The sequence below is a fragment of the Sceloporus occidentalis genome, unplaced genomic scaffold, assembly GCF_023333645.1.
Source record: "Sceloporus occidentalis isolate IW3139 unplaced genomic scaffold, rSceOcc1.0.p SCAF_3, whole genome shotgun sequence".
Lineage (NCBI taxonomy): Eukaryota > Metazoa > Chordata > Lepidosauria > Squamata > Phrynosomatidae > Sceloporus > Sceloporus occidentalis.
The window spans coordinates 221,629,911-221,652,761 of record NW_028316983.1 but is presented as its reverse complement, the minus strand read 5'-3'; the positions used below and the strand labels follow the sequence as shown (position 1 = coordinate 221,652,761).

General features: G+C 39.9%; 1 protein-coding gene across 4 annotated transcripts; it reads left to right on the top strand.

Annotated features, from left to right (window-relative positions):
• Nucleotides 1-1,292: 1,292 nt before the first annotated feature.
• Nucleotides 1,293-21,955, top strand: ANKRD46 (ankyrin repeat domain 46). 4 transcript variants are annotated; one of them, XM_089517726.1, is made up of 6 exons: nucleotides 1,293-1,451; nucleotides 2,773-2,873; nucleotides 8,203-8,270; nucleotides 11,313-11,653; nucleotides 15,076-15,234; nucleotides 20,065-21,955. In XM_089517726.1, exons 4-6 carry the CDS (start codon nucleotides 11,343-11,345, stop codon nucleotides 20,279-20,281), a joined length of 687 nt encoding a protein of 228 aa, XP_089373852.1. In that variant the 5' UTR covers nucleotides 1,293-1,451; nucleotides 2,773-2,873; nucleotides 8,203-8,270; nucleotides 11,313-11,342; the 3' UTR covers nucleotides 20,282-21,955. The 4 variants fall into 4 exon arrangements, with proteins under 4 accessions (XP_089373852.1, XP_089373850.1, XP_089373851.1 ...); XM_089517725.1 differs by lacking the exon at nucleotides 1,293-1,451 and adding an exon at nucleotides 1,462-1,588; XM_089517724.1 differs by lacking the exon at nucleotides 2,773-2,873.
• Nucleotides 21,956-22,851: the final 896 nt, after the last annotated feature.

The window sequence follows — 22,851 nt, the reverse complement described above, 5'->3', positions numbered from 1 at the left end:
CTTTTCCAGGACATGTCCTACATTTCAACTCTCTGTCCAGCAGGAATTTCAAAATGCCCTCCATTCTGAGCGTGACTAAGAAGCATAAGTTTATATTGGTGTTTTTAACTGTTATCATGTCACATCCTCCATTTTGTGGTGCTTTGTCCTCCTTTGTGGTTATGACATCTGGTCACCCTAGAAGGAGAGGCCTATACCAACCACCAGGAAAGCTACTTTTTTGGCTCTTACCCCATTTTGCATACAGTGTCCTCGATAAATTTGCCAACACAGTATTATTTCCATTTATCATCCCCTTTACATGATTTCAGTCCATCTTTTCCAGTTACTTTAGTCATTATATGTTTCCTTAATTCTTCCTTCTTTTCATCCTCCTCCCTTTGTTCCCTTTCCATCTCTTTCTCCAATTTAACCCTTTTTCCCCACACTTTCACATTCATCCTCTTCCTTACCCTACCTCTTCTTTTCTTTCTAACTTTCTTCCTTTTTTATCTACTCATGAAAATAAAGATTTAAAAAAGAAAAAGAAAGTTACTTTTTGGGACTATAACTCCCAGAATCCCTTTACAGTCCAGACAAATCCCTTTTCTTACACTCTGCTTTTACTTTTTGGCCTTAAAAACCCAGCCAAAGAAACTGCCACACTGCAGAAATAAAGCGGTTTGACGCCACTTTAAACTGTCATGGCTCAGTGCTATGGAATTCTGGGATTTGGTAGCTTTTGTGAGATATTTAGCCTTCTCTGTCAGAGAGGTCTGGTGCCACAACAAATTACAAATCCCAGAATTCCGTAGGACTGAGACATGGCAGTTTAAAGTGGTGTCAAACCGCTTTATTTTTGATGCAACCTTAATGCAGTTTGACATCACTTTAACTGCCATGGCTCAGTGATATGTAATTCTAGGATCTGGTAGTTTTGTGAGACATTTAGCCTTCTCTGTCAAGAGAGCTCTGGTGCCACCACAAACTACAAATCCCAGGATTCCACAGCACTGAGCCATGAAGTTAAAAGTAGTGTCAAACATTGAACTATTTCTGCAGTGTGGCAGCAGCCTTTTTTCCCTCCAGGATGATGAATACTGCTGCGGCTATACCTCCTCCAACCTGCAGGGGGAGCTGCTTCCACCAGGGTCTGCAGGGCGCCGCCTGTGCTCTTTAAGAGATTTTGGACTTCAGCTCCCAGAATGCCAGTCTATTGGCCAGCATGGCTGAGGCTTCTGGGAGCTGAAGTCCAAAATCTCTTAAAGGGCACAGTTTGGGGGAACCACTGCGAGTGTACTTCCTGAGACGCATATGGAAGAGGAGTCAGCGAGGTGCGCTGAGGCACCGGAAGTGTCGGTCGAGGTTCCAGCATAGCGGCGACTCTACTTCTTTGGTGCAAACCAGGCCTGCTGTGGGCGGGGCTTGTGTTTGTGGCTTTTTTTTTACCTCCGACAAAAATTGGAGGGGAGGTAAGTGTGGGGTAAGGGTTGCATTTGGAAGGGGATTCTGGGGAAGAGGTGCTCCTCCTTCCCTGACTGTCGCCTGAGGCTGGGAGGCCTGGATTCGGAGCCACTGCGTCGCCCCGAGGAGAAAGGGCCCCTTGGATGTAAGGAGCAGTGTGAGGTGGTTGTTGTTGTGTGTGCCTACAAGTCTTTTCTGACTCAGGGTGACCCTAAGCAGACCTATCATGGGGTTTCTAGGCAAGGTTTCTTCCTTAGTTGCTGTTGCCATCCTCTGAGGTTGAGAGAGTGTGACTTGCCCCTGTGTTGTTGTTGTTGTTGTTGTTGTGTGCCTTGAAGTCTTTTCTGACTTATGGCGACCCTAAGCAAACCTATCATGGGGTTTTCTTGGCAAAAAGGGTTTGCCATGGCCATTCTCTGAGGCTGAGAGAGTGTGACTTGCTCCTATGTTGTTGTTGTTGTTGTTGTGTGCCTTCAAGTCTTTTCTGATTTAAGGTGACTGTAAGCAAACCTATCATGGGGTTTTAGTTGCAAAGGGGGTTTGCCATGGCCATCCTCTGAGGCTGAGAGAGTGTGACTCTCCCAGTGCTTTCCATGGATTCGAACTCTCTTCCCCAGAGTCATAGTCCAATGCTCAAACCACTGAACCACACTGGATCCTAATAAATCTATACAGCAGAATCTTAAAGCTATACATCTGCAAAGCTTACACTTGAAAGTGGCCATTGTGGCTGTAGGAGATTCAAGGGGTTGTAGTCCAGAAAGTGACTCACAAACAGACAAATGTAGACTAAGAACCAGCCACCTCTGCAACTCCATCTTGCAAAACCCCCTTTTTAAGGATGAACTTTCATTAGGTTTATCTGCTCATTTGTATCCTTAAAAGGGGGGTTTCCTAGTCCAAGATGGGTAATGCATATACAGCATGCAGATGATTGCAATGCAGGATGCCACAACACATTTTGAAGCTTTCCATGATTTAATGCTTTTCTTCTGTGCAGAGAGAAAAAACTTGACTTTCTGATGACAATAGACTGCAGTTGTCTACATACAGGAATAGTGTGGTTACATGTTAATTGTTACACACATTTATACACACAGGTCTGGTGCTAAGATTCTCTAGATGGGGCCAAAAACCAAAGGTTTTACTTAATTTTCAAGCCCTTCAAAGCTCAGTCGCTTTGAAATTATAGCAGCAGTGTATTTTTAAAAGAACTTTGACAACCACCAAATTTCTTCGACAGTGCTTATATTTACCACATTGGTAGGTTTTTGCTACAAGTTACCCCCCGCATCCTTTGTAATGTTGTTGTTGTTGTGTTTCTTCCAGTCATTTCCAACCAGACCGCAAAGGAGGACCAGGCATCGCCAAAATGGAGGAAACTCAAGAAAAAAAGGAAAGATAATATGGAATAAAAGCTAAAAACACTTGTAAGTCCAAAACACGCTTTAGAAACAATCCATTTTTGAGACCGCTTTAAGTGCCCTGGCTCAATGCTAGGTAATTCTGGAAAGTGTAGTTTGGTGAGACTCTGAGCCTTCTCTGTCAGAGAGAGCTCTGTTGCCACAATAAACTACAGTTCCCAGGATTCCCTAGCACTGAGCCTGGGCAGTTAAAGCGGTCTCAAAAATGGATTGTTTCTGCAGGGTGTTTTGGACTTTAGAGACAAGGATTTGACTCACTCATAATAATAATAAATTTATTTATACCCGACTCTCCAATGAGATCAAGGCAGCTTACAACAGCATTAAGAACTTTAAAATACAGTAAAGTGCAATGCCCCATAAACCCACCAACCCACCAGAACCAATAAATCATAGCAATAAACAATAACAATAAAACAATACAGTTAAGATTGTTAAAACGGACAAGACAGGGGAGGCAGTGGGAGGCGACTGAGATGGTGTCCCAGTGAGTTTTAGCTGCTGCAGGCACAGAGGCATTTTTGTTTTATATTATAGACTGAAATCCTGCCTTTCTGCTTTAAAAACCTTCAAGGTGGGTGACAATGTATTTTTTAAAAGAGCAAGGAATATACACAGAAATAATAATAGGAATTAGCCTTCTCTGTCAGAGAGCTCCAGTGCCACAATAAACTACAGTTCCCAGGATTCCCTCGCACTGAGCCAGGGCAGTTAAAGTGGTGCGAAACCAGAATATTTTTGCAGTATGTTTTGGGCCTATGAGTCTGTGGACTTACATCATAAACTACATGAATTTTATATCTCCTTTACATGGACTTACATTTGAATTATGAACATTACCGTATCCATTTCTGATTGTTCCATTGGTGATTTATTTATTTGGGTTTTGGATATGGGATACCTTAAATTATGGTTACTTTTCAATATTTTGCTGTATGATCATTTTCTAGATGGGTTATATGGTTTCATCATTCCATTGGATGTTCAAATTGTATCAGTGTAGTAAACACATGCAATTTATGAATTTAATAAATTTCTGCATTGATGTTGAATCAGTGTTCACAGGTATCAGAAACCAGGTTCCAAAACACAGTGCAAATATAATCCAGTTTGAAACTGCATTAACTCTTAGAGACAAGAATTTGACTCACTGATGTCCCAAGGAGTTTTAGCTGCTGCAGACACAGAGACATTTTTATTTTATATTACACTCATCCGTCCATATTTGCGGCCTTCATATTTACGGATTTGATTATTCACGGATTTGATTAATATACGCTTTCTAGGAATATCTAGGTCCTTCAGTGCAACTCTGTGGCCAATTTTAACTAAAAGTTGCACTGCAAGACCTAGAGATTCCTAGAGAGAATACTCTACTAGGCATTTGTAGCTCCTCTAGTGCAGTTCTATGGTCAGTGTCTGTTGGACGTTGACCACAGTTTCACTGGAGGACCTAGAGATTCCTAGAGAGGTGTCCCCTCAGATAAAATCATGGTGTTTTTGTTATTTGCTTTTTTCCATATTCACGGGGGTCTTATGCCCCATACCCTACAAATATGGAGAGACAAGTGTAGACTGAAATACTGCCTCTCAGCTTTAAAAACCCTCAAAGTGGGTGACAATTTATTTTTTATAAGAGCAAGAAATATACAAAGAAATTATTTGTTTATGGCAGGGAAGGGCAACTCACCTTCCAAATAAATGCTTTTGGAAGTTAAATTCCATAATCTCTCATCACTGGCTATATTATTGTTGTTGTTGTTGTTGTTTATTTATTTATATAGCACCATAAATTTGCATGGCACTTTACAGGCATCATCAAAACAGCTTGCCAATGGCGTACAGTCTAAAAGTCATAAAATATAAACTACAGTATACAAAATTAAGCAAGATATGCAGTTAAAATACAAACGGTAAAAACAACGAATACATATAATCAAATATAAAATTATTTTTAAAAATAGTAAAATACAGTTCCAGATGTTTTAGGGAACAAGAAAGTCTTTAATTCAGATTTAAAACTTAACACCAACTAGGACTTATGGGCATTGTAGATGAAAACATCTGGAGGGCTGCTGTTGCATATTGGGGCAGCTGCACCATGGTTTAGTAACAACACAGTCTTATGCTGAAGTCCTACTATGTTCAGTGGTACTTACCCTCAGAGAAGCGTGTGGAGGCCAGCCCAAATTATTTACTGCTTCGGTAGTGTAAACAACAGCAATAGGTTGTTCACATGCTTTTCTCTGTGCAGGTATAATGTGGGACACCACTTGCTTTCTCCCCTGATCCCCAAAGTATAAGGAAATCTCTATGAATTCAGCTGGGTTTAGAATTCATTAATACACTGGACATGTACTCTCATGAGGCAGTTTGATGTGGAAGCAGGAATCTTGTTGCTGATAAAATGTGGGAATATAACTATCCCAGCAAAAGAGAAAATAATATAGATTATTATTATTAGTAGTAGTATTAATAAGCTTTATTTATATAGCACTGTAAATTTACACAGCTTTATCTCTAAATTAAAAATGTTATGTACTAGTGCTTTGATCCATAAGTTTAAATGTCTTTAACTGAGAGAGTGAGCTCTGGTTTAGCTCTTTTTTGTATTATCTGTATATTAATATTATCTGTAAATTGACAGTGTGACATAGTGGTTTGAGTGTTGGTCTGTGATTCTGGAGGCCAGTATTCGATTCCCTGTTTGGCCATGAAACCCAGTAGGTGACTTTGAGCATGTCACATGCTCTCAGCCTCAGGGAAAGACAATGGCAAACCTCCTCTGAGCAAATCTTACCAAGAAAACCCCCATGATAGGGTTGCCATATTATTATTACAGTATTATTAACCTTTATTTTTAAAGCGCTGTAAATGTCAAAAACAACTTGAAGACACACAACAACAACAATTTACTGAATATTGGAAAGGAAGGATTATGAATTTTGATATAATCTCTGTAACCTGGCCTTAAATTTATAAACAGCTATCAATATCAAGTGCAAAATTAAATAATTGGTTCTGAAATGCACAAAAGAAAATGTCCCTCAGAATACCATGGAAATGAAAGCTACATATTGGGAACTGATCCATCGTTCAGAAGCATAGGGAGCTAGGTCTGCATCAGTTATCTCTTTTTTCAAAGTAAATAATATCAAATTATGCAAAGTACAATAAAATAAAAAATCTACAAAATAGTGTTACCAGCCAGGGCCAGCCAAAATGCACAAAATACATGTTGCAAGCTTTCAAAGCTCCACTGGCTTCTTCATCAGGCAAAAGTGTTAAAAATCATACAGGAGAAAGAAGAATATGACGATGTTAGCCACAGGCCTATATTGTGAAGATCTTGTTGCTGTTCTCAGTTAAGATGGTATGGGTGGATATCCATTCAGGCAGGCCGCTCCTCTTTCTGTGGATTCTGGAAGACAATGTTGTCAAGTCCAGGTTTTGTGGATTTTGGATGTTATTGTACAGCTGGCCCTCCACATTTGCGGCTTTGACTTTTGAGGATTTGATTATTTGCAGATTTGATTAATATGTCTAGCAATTCTCTAGGAATCTCTAGATCCACCAGTGCGACTCTATCAGACATTGACCATAGACTCACACTGGAGGACTTAGAGATTCCTAGAGAAAACACTTCTCTAGGCATTTGTAGGTCCTCCAGTGCAATTCTGTAGTCAATTTCTGCCAGATGTTTGTATAGAGTTGCACCAGAAGACCCAGAAAGTTGTTCTTTCAGGCAAAAAGGGATTTTTTAATTTGCATTTTTTCACTTTCTTGGGGGTCTTGCGCCCCAAACCCCAGCAAATGAGGGGGGTCCACTGTACTTTGCTATATGGTCAATATGGCTAACCCTGGATATTAAATTATACAATGAAGACAGATAATTTATAAAATTATTTCTTCCAAAAGGCACTGGTCCAAAAGGCACTGCAGAAATAATCCAGTTTGAAACCGCTTTAACTGCCCTGGCTCAGTGCTAGGGAATCCTGGGAACTATATTACGGCACCAGAGCTCTCTGACAGCGAAGGCTAAATGTTGCACAAAACTACAGTTCCCAGAATTCCCTAGCATTGAGCCAGGGCAATTCAAGTGGTTTCAAACTTGATTATTTCTGCAGTGTCTTTTGGACTTTAGTGGTCCTTTCTGTCTGTTCTTCATGTTTTTCACCCCTTTCTTCTCTGTCCAATCTACCAAACAGAGATTCATTCACGAATCTAGAAATATTAATGACTGTTAACTAAAAATAGCTCTATTCATCAACTTTTATCTGAAAGTATCTGTTAACATTAGTTTGCCTCTAGTGTTTTGTGTTTATTCTGAAGAATTCGTGAATTTTGAAGAATTTTTAAAACACATCTGAAAGTGTGCTTTCATTTTGTATCTGGCTTTCCCATATAAACTGAGAACATACCGTTGAATATTTCTTGCTCTCTCTTCCAACTGTGCCTTTTAGGAGAAGGTCCATAGTGGAAGATCAGTCTTCTAAATGGGTGCCAGAGTTTAGCAGTGCCATTGGACAGTCACTGCTCTGTAGGATTCAAAACCTATTATTGCGGGAAAGGACTAAGCTGAAAATTTGTTTCCAGCTAAGTGAAATTCCTATCAAAATGTTTCTTCCAGCAGAAAGGGATGTGGAAAAAGGATAAATTTTCTTGATTTCTCCTACTTTCTGAGATGTCAGCATTGCCTCCTAAACTGTTCCAAAGAATTTTATAGCAGATTTAGGAAGGGGGCCACAGTGGATTGTAGAAGAAGGTGAGATAGACAATAACCAGATTGTCCCCCATTATGCCTATGGGATTTCTCCACTGGATCACGTCTTCTGCAAAAAGAACTCTTCAGTTTATAGCAAAAATGGACACCATGCAGTCTTTCAGATGTTGTTGAACTGCAAATTGCCCATGACTGTGCCAACAAAGCCTGGATGCCTGCATGTTTTTTGGATTGCACCTCTGTCTCTAAATTGAATGTTTGTTATTACAGTGAAACTTGAAAGTCCTGTATATTGATCATTTTTTAATCAGTAGGAAAGCAATAAAGTATGTCATTCTCTTGTTCTTCTCAGTTTCATTTTAATTGGAATATTCAATTAATTCCATATTTGAAATGGGATATTTCAGTTCCACAATGTATTGCTGCTCATATATTTTACATTATAACATTTTAAAAAATCTGTTGTCTCTCTAGTTAGTAGGTTTTATTCTTCTAGAAATGGTATGCTTGCAGAAAGGTAAAATAACAGAATAGACTCCAGTTTATCAGTATACACTCTTAGCTAGGGATATGGAACTGATCATTTAATAAGACTCCTTGATTTTCTTACAGATTTGTACTAGACCAACAACTATTTGATTAGAACAATTTTAACAATCCAGTGGGTAGATTTACTCGAGGTAAGACTTGGTATTTTCTTACTACTTAATCTGTCATTTGCATTGTACTGATAGAGATTTTAAAGTAATCTGTCGTCCTAGTTTTCTGAAGAGGAAAAAAGTTCAGTTTCTGCAGGCTGATGTATGAACACGGGGATCCATTCCGGACCCCACCCCCCAGATAAGAGAAATACCACTTATGGTGGAGCCCCATTGAAAACAATGGGGCTTGTGCCTGTGGCGTAGTACGTGTGCCATGGGCGCACATGTCACTGCCTCTTCCGGCGCATGGCTTTCAGCATGTGCTGAAAGCTGCATATGGCGTGCCCACATATGACGTGGGCACACTGTACTCAACTATAAGTCGACCTGCTGTATAAATTGAGGTCAGGTTTTAGGATTAAAATTATGGATTTTGATATGACTCATAGATAAGTCAAGGGTAAAACTTAGGGGCATCTAACAAAGGATGTAAAGGACGAAGCAAAGGAAAACAATGCCAAAGAACTTGCAAAATTCCAGCAAGCCTAACTGTGCTCATACTAAAGGCTGGATGGATGAGAAAATAGAGAGGGATCAGTGATTCCAGGGCAGATGACACTCTTGCCTTTCACCAGGGAATGGTTCTTTTTTTAATGAGAGTTAAAGTACAGTACCTACATTGACCCATAGATACTGTAAGTCAACTCATGGGGGGTGTCAATTTTTTGACCTACATTTCTAGATGTATAGATGAATATATTACAATACTTAGCAAGGACTTGCTGAAACTGGAGCTTTGCTGTTTCACTTCTGGGCTGAGAAGTGATTTGCTTCATATGAGAACAGAGTGATCTCTTCAGCCTGCCAAGCTTAACCACATATTAAGCTGGATATAAAGACTGTTTTTTCTCCTCCTGTTTCTTTTTTCTTTTTGTTCTGTGATGGTTAACTGGAATAAAGAAAGGAATTCATACTCCAGAGGGCGCTGATGGACTATTAGTATCTTTTGTAGACTTACCAGTAGCCCAAATGTTTTTCTACATTTTGCTAACTGGAAAAAATTATCATGCTTTAGCCATAAACATTCTAAACAGAAGTAGCATTTGCATAGAGGGGAGAGTTTATTACAGTTTGTATTTGATGGCATATTCAAGTCAATGTTTGCTTCTTTATGTGTTTGTTTCCAGTTATAAAGAAAAAAAATATTTTGATGAGTTTCAGTGGTGGGGAGGGTTATCATGATATTAAAAGGGAAATATGATTGTATTATCAATTCTCTTTTATGTTTGTACTAAGAAAGTTTACTTAACTATAGTGACATAGGCTGATCCCGTGTTATTTGGGAAGTCTCTTTTATCATATTGTTGATGTGTAATTGTGTGTGTGTGTGTGTGGTTCCCCCCATGACATAGCGCTCTATGTGGATTAGTTGTTCTTTCATGTTGATTTATGTTCTATGTGTTTGATAAATCAATAAAGATATTCTGATAAAAAAGATGGAAAAAGCCTAATAATATGACATTTATAAATACACAGTTAACTGAAATAATTTCAAGTACCTTAGCTTTGTATTAAGTACTTTAGCTTTGCTTTAGCTTTGCACCCTGTATTACGATGAAACCATGGCTGCCCTTGATTGTAGGGCAGGGGTAGGGAAGCTGGTGCCCTGCACATGTTTTGTGTTACAACTCCCAAGAAACCTGCACATTGTCCATGCTGTCTGGGGCCTAAGGGAGTTGTAGTCCAATACATCTAAACAGGCTCATTTAGACATAAACTAAAAAGTAGCAGAAATAGAAGCACTGTTTTGTCTTTCTTGTGTATCAGGGATGTAGCCAGGATTTTAGGAAGGGGGGGTCCAGACTAAGTGCCACCATTATAATGGGGCTTGGGTGCAGCAGCGCAGCAGCACACACCATTTTTCTAATGGAAGTGGGGGTCCGGACCCCAAGAACCCCCCCCCTTGGCTACGTCCCTGTATGTATCAGTTTGCTGCTGCAAGATGTAATGATGACCACTAGATCGGACTGCTTTAAAAGAGGATTAGACAAATTCAATAGCTTGCTACTCAGGATGTGCCTTTATATGTCTGTTGCTGGAGAACATGAGTGGGAGGAAGCATTGTGAGCTTCCCATGGGCATCTGGTTAGCCACTGTGGAAACAGAAACATAGAATAAACAGGGTGGTAGCAATTTTATAGCAAATCTGATGAAGAATTGATGCATGTGGAAATGATTATATTTTCAGCAGTGACTATCTGCCATTGCCTGCATACTGAAGTTCAAAGGTAAATAAGGAGCAGATAAATGAGAGTTTAAATCCCATTAAGAGTAGTTTTATTTATAGCAAGTATAAGAATGTCTGATCTGCATTACTATATCTGTTACCTTGAAACAGCCTAGTGTATATACTTATGCCTCTTTTCCAACTGGGGAACAGTATCTTTTCTTTGCTTCCCCCTCCTCCCAGGATATGTATACCCTTTACATTCTGAAGTTAAGCCCCAGAGATCAGAGCAGTCCGTTCTTAGGAAGGATTTACCAACTGTCTGACAGTCATTGTAGTGACCTGAATCAACCCTCAAAAGTGAGGGAGTTACAAATCCTTGAATCAACAAAACAGGAATAAAAGAAGTTATTTCTGTTGATAGGGCAGCAGGGCACATTGTGTGTATGCACAATACTCATTTTTAGAGCTCATACTCATATCATAGCCCTTTCACACATTTGAAAACTTATCTTTTTGAACTACAGCTCCAGACTGCCTCCCATGCCATCAATACAGACTGATCTTTTTCATCCTCTGGGCTGGTTTCTTGTTTAAAAAAAATAGTTACATGCAGTACTGGCATTGTTGTAGAACTGTACCAATGGATGGTAGCCTGAGAATAATCTAATCCAGGCCCCTGCAAGTGCAGAGGTCCACAGTTAAAATACCCTTAATAGATAACTGTTCAGCCTCTGTTTAGAAGCCTCCAACGGAGGTAGTACATTTCACTGTCAAACTGTTTAAACACATCTAGCAGAGATCGTCTGTTCCACATAGGCTCACCATTTGTTTCATTTCATTTTCAACTGTAGGCTTGCTGCATTTCCTGGATCCCAGCAGTCATGTCCTATGTGTTTGTAAACGATTCTTCTCAGACAAACGTACCTTTGCTGCAAGCTTGCATTGATGGAGATTTTAACTATTCCAAGAGGCTCTTAGAGAGTGGCTTTGATCCAAACATTCGTGACAGCAGAGGGCGAACAGGTCTCCACTTAGCAGCGGCTAGAGGAAATGTAGACATCAGTCAACTGTTACACAAATTTGGTGCTGATCTTCTGGCTACCGACTACCAAGGTAACACAGCCCTTCACCTGTGTGGACATGTGGATACCATTCAGTTCCTTGTCTCCAATGGACTCAAAATAGATATTTGGTAAGTTTGCTGCGACAAAATGTTTGGAAGTATCAGTCTTGAATATATGTTTTAAACCTTGAATGGCCACTTGTAGGCTGATAATTTCTAGTAGCTGACAGAAAAGGTTGAAGGCATTCTAGTTTCTTCTTCAGAATGACATAAAATAGCTTTGCTTGCACTCAGTTGGAGAGCATCACCTAAAAAAATAAAACCAAAGAACCAGCTTTTTCAGCATCTACATATTTCCCTTTATCACGTGAATGAGCTGAAACAGTTTTCCTGGAATTGTTTTTCCACGTCAATGGCAACACACTCAGATCATAGGAATAGTATCTGCACAAGCACTGCCTATTCTTGGTGGCTGCTGCTTTTATGAACACTCTTCATGCAACATAAGAGGACATTATGAGTGACCATATTGCATGCTGCGGTGGGTCAACTGAAGAGCCAGCAGTCAGATGCCATTACTAGATTGCCATGTGGCAGTTATGAGACAGCATTCACTAGCTTGATGCAGCCACAGTGTCCAGGATCATGGATGACTTCACTGTTGTGATACTGTTCTCAGCTGCTAATTAAAAGAGTAAGTAAGTAAGTAAGTAAAAGTTTATTTATATACCACCTTTATAAGACCAAGGCGGTTTCCAACATACATACAACAATACAGCAATATAAAAACATCAAAACATAGCATTAAAAACCTTTTACAATAAAACAATAAGCACCACAATTCGTGCCAGCTTGACATGCTGACGAAGGGGGCGAGGAGAGAATACTTTAGGGGTCAGGGAGTCAGGGGTAAGCTTGCTCGAACAAGAATGTTTTTAACCCCTTCCTGAACTGGGTAAGGGAGGCAGCTAAGCGGAGCTCAAAGGGCAGCACGTTCCAGAGGCTGGGGGCCGAGATGGAGAAGGCCCTCTTAGTGGTGGCAACTAATCTGGCCTCTGGAACCTTTAACAATTGCTGCCCAGTTGATCTGAGTGTGCGGGGCGGATTGTATGGGGAGAGGTGGTCCTCTAAGTACCCTGGGCCCAAGCCATTTAGGGCTTTATAGGTAACAACCAACACCTTGTATTGCGCCCGGAAGTGAATAGGCAGCCAATGGAGGTCTTTTAAGACTGGTGTTATATGGCTGGTTCTAGGTGTATTAGTAACCAGCCTTGCTGCCATGTTCTGTACTAATTGTAGCTTCCGGGTATGGTACAAGGGTTGCCCCATGTAGAGCGCATTGCAGAAGTCCAAGCGAGAGGTTACCAGAGCATGTACCACCGTTTCTAGGTCAGCCCGGCCCAGGTAGGGACGCAGTTGGCGTATCAGCCGAAGCTGATAACAGGTGCTCCTGACCGTCGCACTCACCTGAGATGTAAGGTGAAGCGACGAGTCAAGGAGCACCCCCAAACTGCGTATCGAGTCCTTCACAGGAAGCGTGATCCCTTTTAGGACAGGTGGAACCACCGCCATTCCCGAACCGGGGGAACCTATCACGAGTACTTCCGTTTTCTCTGGATTTAAGCTGAGTCTGTTTTCCCTCATCCAGCCCATTACTGACTCCAGACAGGCCACGAGAGGAGAGATGCCATCCCCGGTCACTGCATCAGTCGGAGACATAGAGAAGACTATTTGGGTGTCATCAGCGTACTGATAACCCCGCGCCCCATGTCTCCGGATGATCTCTCCCAGCGGTTTCATGTAAATGTTGAAAAGCATGGGAGACAGAATGGCTCCTTGAGGGACCCCAGATGTAAGGGCCCTCCTGTCGGAGCACATGTCCCCCAGCTGCACCATCTGGAACCTCCCAGAGAGGTAGGATCGGAACCACTGGAGCGCAGTGCCCCCGATTCCCAACTCTGCCAGGCGCTGCAGAAGGATACCATGGTCAATGGTATCGAAAGCCGCTGAGATGTCTAAGAGCACTAAAAGGGACACGCTCCCCCTGTCCATGCCCAGACAGAGATCATCGACCAAGGTGACCATAGCAGTCTCAACCCCGTAACCCGCCCGAAAGCCGGTTTGAAATGGAAATGATGTCACAAAATAACCTCTTTTAACATTCTATATACACACACGTTATAAGTTATATGTTTATTCCAGTGTGAAGAAAATGTATTCATCAGTTCCTTGCCATTTCTGTGGCTAACACTGCTTTTCCAGTGCTCACCCCACCTGCTCTCAGACTTGGTGACTCAGTCTTTCTCTGAAATATTGTATATTCACTCTACCAAGCTCCCAACATCTGTCGTACGCCACTGCCCAGACAAAAGCACTTAGTGTACTGAATAAATAGCTATTTGACAAACACAATTAACAATCCACATAGAACGGTTTCTTGCTTGAACTCTCTGCTCACAGATCCTAATGATTTAAAACTTGCAATCAGCCTTAAATGACCAGCTAGTGGTTTTTACTTTTATTTTCAGTTCATAGTGTATGATTTATAGCTAAGAGATTTAGATGAGGCAAGTCTTATGTAGTTAATCTATATTTCCTTTGAATTCTACTGAGGTTATCATAATTAACTTTGTGATAATTATGTCCTTGGTAATGCAGTAATTGTGAAGAATTATCAGCACTGTTACTGTTCCAGGTGTATTGTGAACATGGGACAAATGCTGGGAATCTCCACTCTGAATGTTAGACAGCAAAATGAAAGCAGAAAAGATAAATGTAGACCCTCAGTGTGGTCAAATACAATTATCTGTATCTTAACATAAATGAATAACCTGTGCATGGAGTTCAAATGTTGTTTTTCTTTCTCCTTCTATCATCTCTTAGCATCCAAGTCAGAGAAATCAGTAATAAAAATATAGCTATCATCTTGTATTTCCATTTACAAGAAAAACTCAATAAATTTACTAAAATTAATAATTAAATTAAATAATAATACTAAAGTAAATTACCATAATGGGCTAGTGGAAGACCAGTTCTAATGCCAAAGTCCAATATGAATAGCTCCAGAAATTATTTCTATATGGCTGCTCTGTCATTAGAAAATTGCCTTCAAAATGCTTCCACTGACTAGTCTGGAAAGACTTTGCCACAGAGTCCTGAAAACTGCTGGTGTTGGTGTTGGGAGTTTTTACATTCTTTTGCTGAACCACTTGGAAAATTATGTTGAAATATTACAGCCCCATCATGCCCACAGGAAGTAGACCTGGGAACTGTTAGATCAAAGTGCCTGACTTCAAGAGGCAATCATGTCGACTCAGCTATGCCATAAGATGCTACTAATGTAACAGATTAATATTTCATCAGTAGTCAGGCATTAGCTAACAGTCTTGTTAACACAGTCAGTTTAAATCTTGTTGCTGAAATAACAACGATTGTAGTCTTTCTGAAAACTACTCTGTATGCTGAATTTTTAATACAGTGGACATTTGTCCTTGTTTGAAGTAGGAACAGTTCATGAGGTCTATTTTTTTCCTCTCTTTAATTTATTACAGCAATCACCAAGGTGCAACACCTCTTGTCCTGGCAAAAAGAAGAGGTGTAAATAAAGATGTGATTCGATTGCTAGAATCTTTGGAGGAGCAAGAAGTGAAAGGATTCAACAGAGGAACTCATTCAAAGCTGGAAACTATGCAGACAGCTGAAAGTGAAAGGTATTGCCAAAAATATAATCTTTTTTTTTCCAGTGCTGGTTTTACTTTTCTTGTTTAGCATAGTTGAGTGGGTTGTCATATTTGGAGCTTGTGCTACATAAAAGAAAAGGTCAAGGTTTCTTATGAGACATGTTTCCATAAAATATTATACTCTGTGGATGTCTGTTTAAGCTTTGGCTTTCAAGCTTATTTTTCAAGGGACGGATTTCTTTAAAAAGCTAGACTGTCCATGAGCTTCAGCAGTCAGCCACAGTTGCATATGTCTAATTTTCACTGAGGCAATAACTCATTGCCTAGCCTGAAGAGATTTGAATGCTTTTCCGCCCATAAAATTTACCTCCCTCCCAAATCTTACAAATAGAAAGCGAGATGCTAGGGAAAAGGTTCTAGTTTAACTTTGTCCATGCTATTTTAGTTTTTAATGTGCAGCTATGATCTTAAATTATGTTGCTAAAGTAAACCCAATGAATGAAAACTGTCTTACCAAGTTCTCAATATCTATACTTTAGCTGGAATCCACAGTTGGATTTAGGCCTAAGGTTTTTGTTGTTTTGTTATTGTTGTTACTGTTTTCTTATTGTTCTTGTTGTATGATTGTATTGTTGTATTTTAGTTTTGAGAGATAAAAACCAAATACATTGAGAACTAGGCCATAGTTCTTTCAGCAATATAGTCTCAGAGTACTGTTTTATGTGACAGCCATATGGTTTTCAGCATATCTGTTGTATATCTCACAGTGGCTGCTGGGATTATTTCAGAAAAGCATGGGACAACTCACGCTACGTTACACCAAAGGCCTTTCTAGTGCAGCATTCTATTCACGCAGTGATGTACAGATTGTCTGTGCAACAGTACTCTCTGTCTTATCCTCCCCAGCCACTAATTCAAATATGTAGAGGGATGCTGTATATTTTAAAGGGGAATATGCTTCTATGAAAACATGACCACCTTGAAAAGTTTACCAGTTGAAATAGACAGCACTGGATTGGATGAATCGTAGTCTCACTTGGACATCCCATTTGGGTGAAGTGAAGAGCTTTTCTAAGGCGGGATACAGACCGCCCAAAAGAGTGGTCTCCCACTGTCCTCATTTGTTGCATGAGGGAGCCGCAGCGGACAAACCGCGCAGCTCCTTTGCGCAACAAAAAGAAGCCGCAAAAAGCGGCTTCTTTCTGCAGCTCCATTATGATGCCACAAGGCGCCAATGGCGCACTTGCGGCATCATCAAGGCGCCAAGACGTGCGGACGCTAGGTGTCCGTCATGTCAAAATGGCGGCACCCTCGTTACGTGTGAGGGGCAAGGCGCATCGGGAAGCGCCACCCCTCACGTGTAATGACGGCGCCCGATAGGGCCTGTCTATACAATGCCTAAGATGGGTAGTAAAGCAAGGGAGGTCTTGCCCCTCTCAGCTCTGATGGATCAAGATGGCAACACCTTACCATCTGTTGTGGACAATTAAATTGGTTTTAAATTGCTTTGTAGTCTATATTCTGGCCTGAGATTTTTTCGATATAGGGTGGGATAAAATTACTTCAGTGACTACATGCAAACATAATTGGTTACAAACTTGGTAATGCATGTATCAAAAAAGGTTCATATGTACCATTGGGTCATCATTTGAAAATTATTCTGGGGAAAAAAGAGGGAGATTTGTATTGTTGTTCGCACTTTACCAGCACAATTTGGAAAGTAGAACAAGAACTCTTCCTCTCAGGTTTTTCTTGATCTGTTTCAAGACCATCATATCACCAGTAAAGTACATCAGAAGTATGGTTTCTTTTGCTGATACTGTGGGAGACGCAAGCTATTACTGTACTCTTTTGTCAAATCTCTGAAACTGTAATTGAGCTTTTGTTTGCAATTCAAGAGTATACATGGCATGCTGGCATGTGCAAACCCTCCCTCTCTCTCTCTCTCTCTCTCTCTCTCTCAGTAATTTGATCTTTTAAAATGCAACTTAATTTTAATGCAAGTTTCTAGCTTGCCAAAGAAAAATACCTTATTCAACTGCAAATATCTAACAGTTCCCAGGCCAATGAATTGGTTTAATTTTTTACACTGTACTTTCTGGCTTGTTTGTGTGATAATTATTACAAAAAATAGTGCTACTATAGTTTGGTTTCGTACCTAATGTATTTCCCTCCTGTGTTTTATTCTCCTCTTCCAATTGAATTAATTGCTAGTCATTCTCTGGTTTGGTTTGGAGCAGTTGCGGCTTGCATCCGCTGTACCCTTTACTCTCATGTGGTGGGTGATTGGAAGCACTTTACTACTGAGGATATTTTCTGCTTGTGTACCTGGCCTTGGAGGGACCTATAACTAACCACTAACCACTGTGTTGCTAGCAACATCTGACAAAAATGCAGCCTGTTTTTCTTAGCAGCAGAAATAACATCTGGGATTTATGTTATTTGCCAAATCCTTCCAAAATAGCAGGTAGATAGGTACCATGTTAGCATTGGGAACTTAATTTGGCTGTCATAGAAAATAACCCAGGTGTTTTCTCAGTGAGCCCCCCCCCCCCCCATTTTCAAAGAAACAAGCCTAGTTTGTTTTCAGTAACCATGTCACCTTTCCACTTAGATTACATCGTACCTTGATTTAACCTCTATAGCAGTTATAGATTAACTGGTTGAATCTTAATTAGCAAACATTCTTCGTATGCACCAATGGATATCTTAAAAAACAAGGTTCCCTCCTTGTCTGCTTGGGAGGAGTGAGATGACTGATCCTGAAGTAATATGCTGAATAACTTCCAAGGGAAATAAATGTTTAAAAAGAAAAGGAAAGTCTCAAAAGTCAGGCACTTTTTGCATGTGACTTGTACTGATAGCTGGTGACTCTGATGGTAGTGTACTGTAGACCAGTGGTTTTCAATCTTTGGTTTTCAATATGGTTTGGATTACAGCTCCAGAATCCCTGGCCACTGGCGAAACTGGTTGCGACTTCTGGGAACTGAAATCCAAAATACCATACCAAAATTTGAGAGCCACTGCTGTAGGCATCAGAGCAGCCTATGTAAACCTAGGGCACTCACTGCTACTCCATGATCCTTTCCCAGATATTCAGGCTTCTGTCTCTCTCTTTCTCAACACCCAATCCTTGGACTTTCAGTTGTGTAAGGAAGAATATAGAGAGACAACATGGTGTAGTGGTTTAAGTGGTTGGACTACAACTCTGGAGACTAGGGTTTGAATCCCTGCTTGACTATGAAAACCTGCTGGGTAACCTTGTGGAAATCACTCTCAGTCTCAGAGGAAGGAAAAGGCAAACCCCTCTGGACAAATTTTGTCAAAAAAATCCCATGCTCGGTACAGTTTGGGATTGCCATAAATTGGAATTGACTTGAAGGCACACAACAACAACAAGGAAGAACACAGAGGCAGCATTCTACCCAGTTGTCCGCCTCCCCCTTCCAGCAATCCGGCTAAATGCTAAATAAAGCTCAAGCAAATCTGTCTGTTTAAACTTTTTGGTGGAAAAGCAACACTTTCAGAGAGCACAAACATATTTCTATTTTTGCCCATAAACAGGGTTGCCAAGTTAGCTGGATCCCAGTCTCTAAAGATTTCACAGTCAGAATTAGGAACAACACCTGATGATGTTAGAGGAGCCAGGCATGCAAAAGTTGAGGTGATGCCAGCACTGAGCTGATTGTGGAAATGGGCATGAAGGAAATCAGGGTAAAACCAAGTTAATGAGGTCATATGGCATCCCAAAGCCCTAGTGTTAAGGCAGTGAGATATTTATTCCTCAAGCATTTTTTAATTTTTTAATATTTATTGATTGATTTGGTCATAACTTTTTTGGTATATATAAGTCAGGACTTATCCAGGGTTGCCTAGGAATCATAGCCTGTGAGAGCCTCTTTAATGAACAGTGGTTTAGTGCATATTCAGCAGTGTTACACCTGTGTCCAGTTAGCAAAACCTTCAAATGTGAATGGCAGACATGTGTTCTTGAATGCACAGCAGACTTGCAACAGGAAGCAAGGGTTAGTCAGAGGTCCCTAGTGTGTTTTCCCATAAATGAATAGTACTATATAATGGCCAAGATCCCACATCGAGGGTGTGTAACAACCTTCACATGTAGAGTTGCACACTCTTTGGGCTGTGCAGCCCTTGTGTTGAATGGCAACATTGTGCAGTCAAACGCACACTTCAATGTGCAGCTGAACGCACATCCATGTGTATCACATGCACATGCGTATGCACAGCATCACCATATGCACCAGTCCACTTGTACAAGTTTAAACCATATATGGATGTTTGATAAAAATGTCTTAACTGCATTCATAGGAGATGTTACAAATGCATAAGCAGCTATAATATCTTTTGTAAATATCATAGTCATGCCATTTTGCTTAAACAGTTTTTTTTAATCACTTGTTTTCTGTGGGAAATGTTGCAGCACTGATGTAGTTGAGGCAGATACAAGCACCACATAAATCCCAAAGAAGCATGGTTATTTGAACCTGGATTCTCTATGGTCCAAAACACGCTGTAGAAATAATCCCACTTGAGACCACTTTAATTGCTCTGGCTCAATGCTAGGGAATTCTGGGAACTGTAGTTTTGTGACACATTTAGCTTTCTCTGATAGAGAGCTCTGGTGCTTCAATAAACTACAGTTCCTAGTATTCTCTAGCACTGAGCTAGGGTAGTTAAAGCGCTGTCCGACTGGATTATTTCTGCAGTGTGTTTTGGACCTGTGGCATGCAATCCTAGTTAAGGTTCCCTTTTCAGGTTCCTTGCACAACTGGGTCATCATTAATGTTCTCTGTTTGGATTTTTTACTTAATGTAATTCATGTCTGAATTCCTTTTATAGTGCAATGGAGAGCCATTCTCTTCTCAATCCCAACCTGCAGCAAGGTGAAGGAGTTCTCTCCAGCTTCCGAACTACATGGCAAGAGTTTGTGGAGGATCTTGGCTTCTGGCGAGTGCTGCTCTTGATCTTTGTCATCGCCTTGCTCTCCCTTGGGATTGCATACTATGTCAGTGGAGTGCTTCCTTTTGTAGAAAATCAGCCTGAACTGCTCCATTAAAGGCCATGTAAATAAATCGTGTCCTTACTATTATTTTTAGCTCTTCAGATTGTTTTCTTCAGTGCAGGCAGCAGCCGCTGCCGCCTACATACTGTTGACATTTCTATATATTCCCATGTAGAGAAGCTGATTTAAATGAGGATGCATTAATTCCAGCTGAACAGTACTAAATTTGAAGGTATATCTGTGCTACCTCTAACATGTTTTGGTCAAATGTTGTTATTAGCGTGCTCTACTAGTATGTCTTGAACAACATGTTTTGTGGAAGGAATATGTATTTTGGAAATGAGACCAAGTCATTAACATTTCTTTAAAAGCAGATTGTTATGTGATTGGACCATGTCTGTCCTTCTATGTGTTTAACAGTGGTACTTTTTGCAAGAAATATCCATAGTATAATATAAGGGCACTCATCCTTGTTACTAAAATGTACATGTGTTTCAAGTAGTAATATGCCATATCTTTATTATCTTCATTTCAAATATTGTCAGATTTTTGGGTATGGGTTCAAGGTAACTGTAGTTTACCTAGTTTGACTGGGTAATACTAATAAATCTTTCTAAATGAATTTACTTTCATTTTTGTAAAAGTGAACAGCTCCAGCCTTCAGAAATGTAGTGTTTCTTTTCCCCTGTTGGGGGAGATGTCTTTTTCTTAAAAGTTCTTTAAAATTATATTTTAACTGAGAAATTCACTTGTGCTATTCTAGTGTGAAATACTAGAAATACTTTTGGGTGTTCGATAGGAAGTAGAAAAGATTATCCCATTAAGAGATGATCATTAAATGGCATGATTGTGGGGAAAAATGTATTACTATAATACTCACATCTTTCAGGCATTATTTAAAAGTTCTGGGATGCACCGAGTGACCTAACTTCTTTGTATATGGGATTAGCATGCATGAACTGACATGTGGCTCAGTAGTACTCACATTCTGAGGTGGTGTTAATAATTTACATAAGATCTGACTAATATACTCTTGGAAAGATTGTATAACTAGTAGCTAGGTAGCACTGGAATATTCATGATTCATTTGACAATCTGGCTACTGAACAGAACTCAGAAAACAGCAGAACTCAAATAATGTGTTTGTACACACACACACACACACACACACACTTGTGGGTCCAGCTGAGGGAGAATTGTGGGTGCTCACTCATATGAATTCAACTAAGTAAAACAAATATTTTTTTAAAGTGGAAATTTAAGCACATAATTGATGAGTTCATCTAGTATTAAATCCATTTTTCCAGCAGGGGATTTCTGACAGCTGTATGAAGCAAAAACATTTTGAGGCATTTTATAGGTTTTTATTTTGAATGGTTTCCTGAAGGTGTTTGTTTTTCCAGAGAAGGAAGTAGGCACTGTCCCTTTGTCCTTTTTTTCCAAGAAAAAAATTAGTAGTTGCTTAATAGATCCACTGAAAAGTATTAGATCATTTAAGTTATGGTAAAATCAATCAGTAAAATTCCAATTTAGTGTGCAAATTTATGAGCAATTAATTTTGTATACACATAAGGAATGAAAAAATAATATCAGATGGCATAAGTCCTTTTCTTAACACAAAATCTTAATTACTTTTCACTTCTATTTTTTTCTTCCATTTTATTCCCCTGTAATAACTGTTACATTTTAAGCATGACTATATATTCCAAATAAATATGTATGCCAACATGTATGTGTCTTTCTGTGTCTACCTCTTCACCAAGTAAAGTAGCAGTTATTGATATTCTATTTTTGTAGGATCTTTTTCGTACACTGGCCGTTTCAAAATTTGTTTTATGAGGAAATATGTCTGTCTTCAGATTGGATTTTTATTAAGCTTTCTTTACTTAATAGTTTTCACTTGAAAATGATTACTGGAATTTATTTATAGATAAACTTGATTTCCATCCCTCTTTGGCACCAAAACTAGGACTCAAGGCAGTTTTCATTGTGAGTGAACTTAAACAGATCCAGCCTATATAATGAATGCAGTTGAAATGAGACCATTTGGCTTACTCAGGGGGCAAAGGAGACTTGAAACCAGATAAATTGTAGATATGCGGTTGATTCTTTAAATATTATTCAAATGTCTTAGAAAGTCCAAAAGCATCCAGACAAACTAAAGGGCGTCAATAGTTTAACCTATAATTATTTGGCATGCAGCCCTTGTAAAGAAGGGGTAAAGGTGGGAAACGTTCTCCCCTCTTCTGGATCCAGAACAGGTAGCTTCTATGAGTAGATGTGGAAAGGAGACAAAATCTCAGGGTATGAAGAGGTAATTTTATTCTTAGAAAGAACTCAACATGTTTTGGCCTGGAAATATTTTTATGGACTTCTTTAGAGGAATACAACTTTAAAATCAATCTACATGGATTCTTAAAAGAGTGTCTCCAAAGTTTATGCTTGGCAACTGATCATTTTCTGTTGTTAGGGTTGTTTTGTTCTCAATTGCTGTTAAGACAACTTCAGCGTATGCCGAATGGGAGACCTCCATGACAACCTGGCATCAACAGCCCTGCTCAGATCAGGGCTGTGGCTTCCTTGACTATTCACCAGTAATGCAGTCTTCCTCTTGTCCTTCTGTC